We start from the raw sequence: 10585 nt of genomic DNA, 5'->3' as shown, positions 1-10585 counted from the left end.
ATACATAATAATAATTTGATTTATTATTAACAATAATTATTTATAATTTCATGAATATAATAGTATTTATAAATGTTTTATTTGGATATATATCTCCGGTTTTATAGTTTTAGTTATTATTTTGACCAGTGTAGTACTAACCGACCAATCGTAAGTTATCGTAGCTGTCAAATTTACTTCAATGTTTATTGGTTATGTGTTATTGTTATAAATATTGAAATAGAAGTTTAAGAAAAGGTTTAAAACGACAATAGAGGTTCGGAAAACGGTTTAAAACACAATAAAATGGGAGATTTAGTTGATAAATCGATAAATCAGATAGAAATTGAGAGACCATTATCGCCTATATTACATTCAGTTGAAAAAAGGAAAGGTTTTAGTGGTAAAAGTCGAAGACTAAGTCGTACGAATAAATTGTTTAATATTAATAAAAACGAAGCAGTTGGAGAAGATAAACGCAGTGAGATGTTGAATGATTTAAAGGAGGATAGTTTTAGTGTGGATACAATTGAAGATGAAGATTTAATAGCTTGTTTAAATAGATTAGAAGAAGTTGAATTCAATAGGGAAATTGTCTATAAAAGTTTAGTTGCTAGTGATAGTGATACGTGTTTTAAAAAACCGAATTCTCCTGCTCCTAAAACGCCCAAGAGAACGAAAAATGGTGTAAAACAAGAACCGGTAAGTCTTGAAATTGATAATATAAGAAAACAAATTTCTAAGACGAATTTTCGTACTGCAAGTGATAAAAATATCGAAATAAACTTGGAGATGGTAGAAAAACATTCGAAACTTTTCGATGATATACTCAATTGTAGTCAAAATGAGATTAGTAGGGAAAATAAGTTCAATTTTTTAAAGAAAACGCAGTACCATGGTTTTAAGGGTTTTGATTGCCAAGATTTTGATAAATCTGAACGTATAAAAAATAAATTTTGTAATAGCGTTTTAATTAGAAAAAATAAAATCGATTCGGTGACAAAAATGAACGATTCCGTTAATTTTTTACGAGGGGCAGTTGAAAATATCGATAAATTCGATACAAAACGTGTTTCTGTTAAACAAAAATCGAGTTTTTCGGATTCGGGTACTAATAAGAGGATTAAAATGGATTTAAGTCAATTTTCCGATGAAAAAATGGCATTAAAAACGGATTATTCGATTGAAAATCGAAATATCGAACATAATACGATAAATATCGAACCGCCTCGACATTTCGTACGTAAAAAAGAAGATTTGTTACCCGTATCGAAGAAAAGTAATGGCGTTAAGGAAAAATTGAAATATTTCGACGATTTAATAGGCGATAATGATGATTTTATTCGTGAATCGGTTTCGAACGCTTCGAATTTTAGAAAAAAATTAAATTTTTCCGATAATTTATTAAAAAAAAACGATTTTACATTGGGAACGTTCGCCAGCGCTTCAGGGAAATCGTTACAACAGTCTAATTTGGCTTTAAATAGAAGCAATAGTATTTTCGATGAAGAAAAAACCGGTTTACCAACCCACGGGCAATTTTCGAACCATCCCGGTATCAAATTCACCGAGATTACAACCCCAAGAACGTATTCGAACGATCCCGTTATGAAGAACGACGAAAAAACCGGTTTTACGACCCCTGGGAAGTTTTCGAACGACCCCGGTATTAATAACAACGAAAAAACCGATTTTTCATTGGGAACGTTCACCAGCGCTTCCGGAAAATCATTACAACTGTCAAATTGGGCTTTAAACAGAGCCAATAGCATTTTCGATGATATTCTTCAAGAAAAAACCGGTTTTGGGAAGTTATCGAACGACCCCGGTATCAAAAATAAGGAAAACACCGATTTTACAACGCCAGGAACGTTTTCGAACGACCCCAGCATGAAGAACGACGAAAAAAATGGTTTCACAACTCCCGAGAAGTTTTCGAACGACCCCGGTATAAAAATCAACGGAAAAGACGATTTTTCATTGGGAACGTTCACTAGCGCTTCCGGAAAATCATTACAACCGTCAAATTGGGCTTTAAACAGAGCCAATAGCATTTTCGATGATATTCTTCAAGAAAAAACCGGTTTTGGGAAGTTATCGAACGATCCCTTTATCAAAAATAACGATAAAACCGATTTCACAACCCGAGGAAAGTCTTCGAATCTCCCTGGTATAAATAAAAACGAAAAAACCGCTTTTACTACTCCGTGGAAGTATTCGAACGCCACCGGTATAAAAAAAACGGATTTTACAACACCAAGGAAGTATTCGAACGACCCCGGTATAAATATAAATGGGAATAATGATTTTACGACTCCCGGGAAATGTTCGAACGACTATAAAACTTTAGTGAATTATTCGAACGGCCCCGGTATAACGAAAACTAAAAGAAAACTCGGTATATCGTGTTTAAAACAAATACCGATAGAAAATAACAAATTGAGAAAAGCCAGTTTGATTTTCGACGAAGATCTCGTTGGAATTTCCCCGATTAAACCAATAATTAAAAATCATTCCACCCCTGTACGTTTACCCGAAACAACTACTACCGAACCGATTAGTAATCGAAAAGAAAAATCGATCAATTCGAACGATTTACCCAACGAAATAACATTCGACTCGATGGAAACGATGACTGATTACGAAGACGAAGTTAGACGTTTAGAAGTGAGGTTATGTATTGCGAAAACGAGAAAGGACGCGATGGATTTTTCGAAAAAAGAAAAACTAGACTGTGATAAAAAGTGAGTTTGCTGTTATATTTGTAAATATAACGATTGTATTTGGGTTTTTATCGTAGACCGATCGAGGGTGTATTATATCGAGCTAAAAAAATAGCGAACAGAAAATGTTTAAACTCGTACGTGAATAACGAAAAACCGGGTGATGAAATCGATGATAGATTATCGTGTATAACTCCCCAGAATGCCGTAAATATCCATTTCAAACAGTGAGTTTTTATTTTTTTTACAAAAATATCGATTTTTATTTATTTTTTTTCACTTAGTTTCGAAGCTATAGCTCGTACTAGCGATGGGGCTGTAATTGTACCTAATAATAAAGATTTGATTGGTTTATATGAAATAGAAATCGGTTTCAAAGCCATGCCTGGTGTAGATCCTCGTTTATTACGTAAAAATTGGGTTCGAAATCACTACAAATGGATAATTTGGAAATTGGCTAGTTACGAACGAAATTTTCCACGATATTTCGAAAGATCGTTAACAATCGATCAAGTTATACAGCAATTGAAATACAGGTATAGTCGATTATATCGATTCGGGTGTAATCGATTGCTGGTTTATTGATTTTTGTTTAGGTACGATCGAGAAATCGATAAAGCGGAAAGGTCGGTTATAAGGCGGATATTGGAGAAGGATGACGCGCCTCAAAAACGAATGATTTTGTGCGTTTCCGGTATAAATCGAGTAAGATTTGAGGTTATGTCGGTGGGTTTGTTTTGATTTTTTTTTTCATTTCAGTTGGGGTTTAACGTATTCGATTTGGAATTAACGGACGGTTGGTACGGTGTAAAAACCGTCGTAGACGAACCGTTGTGTTACCAGATTTCGAATAAAAATATAAAAGTGGGGTGTAAATTGTTAATTTGCGGGGCGGAATTGATTAATTGCGAGGGGTGCCATCCTTTGGAGGTAAGTACAATCAAATTGTCTAATTGTTATTTTTTTACTATTTTTCCGATGAATAATCGATTATTTCATCGATATTTTCTAGTACTAATTTACGTACCATACTGGGTGTTTCGATAAAATTTTTATCTACGTTATAAAAATTTTTTTGTTTTTTTGGAATTTTCTCGAAAAGTGTGTATATGCTATACAGGGTGTCGAATTAAAAATTTTACGTTGGTATTGGAATCAAATTTTTTATATGGCGTTTGATTATACAAATAAAATGTTTTTTTGTCACTATTTTCGTTAATTATTCATAAAATTATTATTTTTATCTACAGGATGATCAAAAAAATGTTTATACACCCTATACAGGGTGTTGCTCGTAATTTTATTTTTATTGATAAAATACTAGCGTCTGGTTCATGAAAATCGATTTTTTTTTTCAAAATTTTTTTCTCGAATTCTACCGTTGCGGTATATTTTTTGAATATATGGTGAAAAAATTACGTCTAGGTACTATACAGGGTGTTGAATTTATATTTTTACGTATTTTAGGACTCGTTTTTCTTTATAAATGAGTCGTTTAATAAAAAAATTGATTATTTTCTGTATGATCCTCGTCATTTCTCGTTTTTTTCCAATACAGAGTGTTAAAACTTCGTCTAGATACTATACAGGGTGTTGAATTTATATTTATACATATTGTAGAACTCATTTCTTATTATAAACGACTCGTATAATAAAAAAATTGATCATTTTCTGTATGATCCTTGTAATTTCTAAAGGATTTTACAAAAAAATTTCTTTTTCTCAAAAAAACTAATTTTCTTTAAAAAATTTTGAGTACGTCTCTGATCAACCGAAACCTCCATCTTCAAATCGACTTCTAATTATATTTCCTGTCGATGTTTTACGCCATCTATTATACGGAAAATGTATTAAAGCTAATAGTCTTACAATTATTACGAGGGGAATCGCAGTAGTTTTTATATGATATAAATTTTTTCGAAAAACGTATTTTTGATCAATATTTTTGGTACAACCAGTATAATTCTACGAGAATTTCCATATTTCTTGAAAGATTTTTCAAAAAATTTTCGTTTTCCCGAAAAAATTTATTTATATAAAAACCAAAAAACTTTCGAGTACGACACTGGCAAACCTGATCCGCCATCTTCGAATTGACGTCGTTTCCTGTTATAATTACGAGGGTAACTTCAAATTTAAATAAATACGAGGTGATTCGTAAAAATATTGTTTCAAATCGAATTTTATCTATTTTCCGGTATTTTAACGATTCTATTTACAGGTAACGGAATCGACGTATTTAAAAATAAATTTTAATAATACGAGGAGAGCCGTTTGGCATTCTCGTTTGGGTTATCAAAAAAATCCGAGTCCGATTCCGATATCGATACGTTCCATCCACCATGCCGGGGGTGCGGTGGCTAGAATCGATATATGCATAGCCAGATGTTACCCCTTTCGTTATTTGGATAAAACCGGCTCGAAATCGACGTGGCTCAACGAAAGAGCCGAGGAGAGGCGAGCCCGACAATTGGATATCGAAAAATACAAACAATTTGAACGATTCGAACGAAAATTGGATACGGGGGGAGGAGAAAACGACGAAAAAATGAGAGAAGAAATGGAAAAATTGAAATTTTCTCGTAGGGAATCGCATCCGGTAAAGAAATTGCTCGTCGTGGATTTGAACGGTAGCCCGATGGAGGCTTTTAATCTGTTCGTTTGGAAACCGGACGAGGATCTCGTACAATCGTTGAAGGAAAATTCCTGTGCGAGCGTTTTCAACGTTTACCCGAAGTAAGTAGTTTTTTCGGGACGCCCCGTATGTTGTTGATTGTTTTTACACGATTTGCTGCGAAAAAATTAGGAAAAATATTGTTGCTCGTGTAAAAATGGGAAACCCTGTATATATTTCATTCTGAAATTGTTCAAAACCAAAAATTTTTTCGTTAAAAAAAGTTTTCCACAGTAAAAAATTTTCGAATTACGTTAAAATGCAGTAAAAGTTTGTCCCTTTCCCTAAATGATTGATAAATGGTAGACCCTGTATGTATTTCACTTTCAAATTATTTGAAACCAAAAATTTTTTCGTTTAAAAAAGTTTTTCACAGCAAAAAATTTCGAATCACGATAAAATGCAATAAAAGTTTGTCCCTTCTCCTAATTTATTGAAAAATGATAGTCCCTGTATATATTTCACCCTAAAATTGTTCAAAAACAAAAATTTTTTTCATTAGAAAAACTTTTTCACCGCAAAAATTTTCGTATTACGATAAAATGCAGTAAAAGTTTGTCCCATTCCCTAAATGATTGATAAATGGTAGACCCTGTATGTATTTCACTTTAAAATTATTTGAAACCAAAAATTTTTTCCTTTAAAAAAGTTTTTCACAGCAAAAAATTTCGAATCACGATAAAATGCAATAAAAGTTTGTCCCTTCTCCTAATTTATTGAAAAATGTTAGTCCCTGTATATATTTCACCCTACAATTGTTCAAAAACAAAAATTTTTTTCATTAAAAAAACTTTTTCACAGCAAAAATCTTCGAATTACGATAAAAAAGTTTGTCAAAATTTCGCAACCCCCTCGTATATACATATTGTTCGTAGAGTTGCATATATTTTATTTCAGAACGAACGGCGATTTACATACCGGCATTAAAACGATGTTCGAAACGAAATCGAACGCGTACAATCGATTAGACGATAGATTTAAAAGAAAATTAATCCGAATAATCGATTTAAACGATTCGAAATTCTCGAATTATTTCAACGAATTCGATACCGTAGGCGTAGTCGTTCGAATACGAATCGATAGTAACGAACAAGAAATATGGTTGAGCGATTATACCGGGAGGTAATTTTAATTTATACGTATACGTATATACGAGGGTGATTCGATTATTTTTCGTAATTTTGCAGGTTGTTGTTGATAAGGGTATCGGAGGGACCGGAAACGTGTCTGCTGTTGGATAATTTGAAAAGGGGGCAGGTCGTTTCCGTTGCTAATTTGATTTATAAAGGTTTTTTGGAAAAATTCGAATTGATCAAAGCGGTTGCTAATCATTTTACGATGTTTTCTTCCAACCCCAAATCGGGGCACCTTCGGGAGGGTTTGGAGGATCTCGGAAAGGATTTGCCGGTGGTAATTTGAATAACATCGATTTTTTTTGGAAATTTTGTTGGTTTTCGGTTTATTTTAGGATTTGGAGGGTTTGTTGAGAGGCTGTGATAGAGAAATTGGATTTTTTCAATCTAAAGCGAATGGGGTTAACGATAGCGACGAAGATTCGACTTTTATTTCGTCTAGAATCACCAGTACCGATATAGCTCTGTCTTTAATAGATCTGGATAAATTTATTTGATTTGTTATTTTGCATATTCCGAAAAAAAAATAAATATTCATGCGTTATTATTTTTTTTGTTTGAATTCACCCCGTTACGCCGCCACTGGTTCTTCCTTAGAAAAATAAATTTTTTATTTGACCGCTGCCACTGATTTTTTCTTAAAAAATTGAACATAAAAAAATTCTTTAGAATTTAACGCCGCTACTGGATTTTACTTGAAAAATTAAACAAGAAAAATGTTTTCGAAATCTGGTTTTTTCTCAACAGATTATTATTAAAAAAAATCCTACATCATACGCCGCCACTGGTTTCTCTTAAAAACATTGAATATGAAAAAATTCTTTCGAATTTAACGCCGCCAATGAAAAATTAAACTAGAGAAATCATTTCTAAGTTTAAGGCCGCCTCTGCTCAAAATATTTTTACACTATACCCCGCAACTGAGTTATTAAAAAATTGAAAAATAAAAAAAATTGATTTAAAAAATTAAATAAAAAATAATCTTGATTTTTACGCCGCCACTGGATTCACCATCTTTAAATATGCCGAATTCTATTTCCTGTCAATGTTAGACGTCGCCATCTATTATACGGTAAGTATATTAAAAATGATAATTATGAAGGAAACTGTAAAAATATAGGTACGGGAAGGGAATTTTATATATAAATAAAATTTAAGATAATAACATGAATTTTTAATAAATAATTGACATTATCCCATAAAAATTTACAAATTCTTCTTCATTTCCCCAAGGATTTCACAAAACATCTTTTTGTCCTAAAAGAATAAGTCATTTTTTTATTATCTACAAAAAGCATATTTTTCTAAGTACGCCACTGATAAACCGGATACAACTTTTTAAAATTCACGGTACGCTACATTTCCTATTTGTTACATCGCCATCTATGATACAATAGGTACATTAAAAATAATAAAAAGGCATAATACGATAAATTCAAAAATCTATCTTACTTGCATAAAATTTACAATTTTTCTATCATTTTTAAATGACGAATAAATTTTATAAATTCCTAACCACGGCACTGGTAAACCCATCACTTGTATTGATTCATCTATTCATTTCCGTTTATTCGTTCACGACGCCCTCTATTATCATATGAATATAATACAAAAAAGATTGTATTATAAATAAAAAGGAAAGTATAAAATTTAACCGATAGATGACATTATCGTATCTAATAAACATTAAAATATATTTAAAATTGATTAATAACATTTTTTTTAATAAAAATAAACGCTTCGATGTTTATTAATACTAAATATGACGCCATGTTTTGAATCGAATGTTTCGATATTTCGAATGACCATGAACTATTATTATGTTATATAACGAGCGAATAATAAGTAGTAGAACACTTACTAAACTCTGGTTAATGCACGCTGTTACTTAACAATTTATATTCAAGGAGATACTACATCTCTTAAAAGTTACACTTACTCACAATGCAATTATTACCCAACGAATACTTACGAAATTATTATCTAATAATAAGTTTTAAAAAATTGTAGAACAATTTTTCCAAAACTGGATTACTCATTTTGGAATTATTGATAAAAAATGCATATTATAAATAATGATTAAGGAATACGTATAAAAAGAGGCGTGGTTAAAAGACGCCATTACCGGAAGATGTAGGTAAATGATTAGAGTTGGCAGAACATTTGATATCGAATAAAAAATAACTTCAACATCGTTATTGTAATTTCGTAATCAATTACGTAATATTAATAGTGGAGAAAAAAACAGAACAATGCCGTGATTTTTTTCTAAGTGCGTGTTAGTTTCGTATTTCGGTTGAATCGAAAGTGAGAATTTGAAGGTTATTATAATAGATCAGATGAAATGACTCATGGAGCGTTGGTTACGCAGGAGCGTTGTTATGTAACGTTCCCATCACATAATGAGAAGCGAAATGGAAATGTCCACCTACGCTATGTACGTGTACGGAAAATCAATTCTAAATTACGTATCGGTTGTTAGGTGAAAAGTATATTATATAAAAATACATTTAGGATAAAAAATTAAATTTTTATATGATTATTTACAACGTATTTAGAGTTTATGTATCTTATCGTAAATTCGTCATGGTAACGGTTCCAAAATAACGATTAGGGCGATAACATAGCATCTCGCGAGTAGTTGTAATCGCCTCGAATGCGGCGTTGCCGGGTCTATACGAAAAAAGTATATTATATCGGGTAAATATTTAAAAAACTGTGTAAGGATGATTAATTTAGGAGGTGGAGTTTCGGTAATAGTATAAAATATGATATTTTTGAGGTACGGAGGGACGAAATGTGTAAAATAAATAATAATTATCTCTAAGAAAATCATATTCAAGTTTATTAGCCTCTATCTCGTGAAAATATTGATGGAATATCATGGAAATTTCTGGATTCACAAGGGAATTAGTCCTCTTTTGATATATCACACATACAAACATCTAGGATTAAGTATACAGGATAAATTTTAAAATAAAATAAATTGAAAAAAAAAAATAATTTCCCTCGTATCTTCTGAAAAATTGAACTTACAGATTTATAAGTATACTCAATCGTTTCAGGATTAATTCTTCTATAAAATGTCCAATTTTCATGTATAGGTTTCCGAGATTACAGGCTGATAAAGTTGGCTGATATTCTAAACTCATTGAAAAAGTCATGATCCCATAACTTTCTTTATATCTCCCAAACTATCAAACTTATAGATTTATACTTATACTCAGTCGATTCAGAATTAATTATTCTATAAATACTCAAATTTTCATGTATTTTCTTCAATTTGTTTTCGAGATATAGGCTGACAAAGTTTGGTGTTGATTTGAACTTATCGAAAATGTCATGATCCCATAATTTCCCTTGTATATCCCAAACCATCAAACTTATAGATTTATACTTATACTCAGTCGATTCAGAATTAATTATTCTATAAATACTCAAATTTTCATGTATTTTCTTCAATTTGTTTCCGAGATACAAGCTGATAAAGTTTGGTGGTGATTTGAACTTAACGAAAATGTCATGATCCCATAATTTCCCTTGTATATCCCAAACCATTGAACTTATAGATTTTAATATGTACTCAATCGATTCAGAATTAATTTTACTACATATTATCCAATTTTCTTTCATTTGCTCCAATTTGTTTTCGAGATATAGGCTGACAAAGTTTGGTGTTGATTTGAACTTATCGAAAATGTCATGATCCCATAATTTCCCTTATATATCACAAACCATCAAACTTATAGATTTATACTTATACTCAGTCGATTCAGAATTAATTATTCTATAAATACTCAAATTTTCATGTATTTTCTTCAATTTGTTTCCGAGATACAAGCTGATAAAGTTTGGTGGTGATTTGAACTTAACGAAAATGTCATGATCCCATAATTTCCCTTGTATATCCCAAACCATTAAACTTATAGATTTTAATATGTACTCAATCGATTCAGAATTAATTTTACTACATATTATCCAATTTTCTTTCATTTGCTCCAATTTGTTTTCGAGATATAGGCTGACAAAGTTTGGTGTTGATTTGAACTTATCGAAAATGTCATGATCCCATAATT

The 10585-nt window shown here is 31.4% G+C and overlaps 1 protein-coding gene across 1 annotated transcript; it reads left to right on the top strand.

Moving 5' to 3' along the window:
* The first annotated feature begins 175 nt into the window (after window positions 1-175).
* Window positions 176-7056, top strand: LOC130443481 (uncharacterized). The gene is made up of 9 exons (XM_056778142.1): window positions 176-2723; window positions 2780-2929; window positions 2987-3238; window positions 3299-3407; window positions 3462-3632; window positions 4924-5438; window positions 6274-6498; window positions 6564-6786; window positions 6845-7056. The coding sequence occupies exons 1-9, from the start codon at window positions 286-288 to the stop codon at window positions 7004-7006; spliced, it is 4245 nt and encodes a 1414-aa protein (XP_056634120.1). The 5' UTR covers window positions 176-285; the 3' UTR covers window positions 7007-7056.
* Window positions 7057-10585: the final 3529 nt, after the last annotated feature.

This window comes from Diorhabda sublineata, chromosome 4 (genome assembly GCF_026230105.1).
Source record: "Diorhabda sublineata isolate icDioSubl1.1 chromosome 4, icDioSubl1.1, whole genome shotgun sequence".
In the NCBI taxonomy this organism is placed as follows: Eukaryota; Metazoa; Arthropoda; class Insecta; order Coleoptera; family Chrysomelidae; genus Diorhabda; species Diorhabda sublineata.
Note: the sequence above shows the minus strand (reverse complement) of the source record. Positions and strands in the feature narration are given on the sequence as shown.

Bases quoted from the DNA above. Each gene is read 5' to 3' on its own strand.
- LOC130443481 (XM_056778142.1), top strand. From the start codon at position 286: ATGGGAGATTTAGTTGATAAATCGATAAATCAGATAGAAATTGAGAGA. The intron at 2,930-2,986 runs GTGAGTTTTTAT...TTTTTCACTTAG, and splicing joins GTAAATATCCATTTCAAACA to TTTCGAAGCTATAGCTCGTA. The intron at 5,439-6,273 runs GTAAGTAGTTTT...ATTTTATTTCAG, and splicing joins GTTTTCAACGTTTACCCGAA to AACGAACGGCGATTTACATA.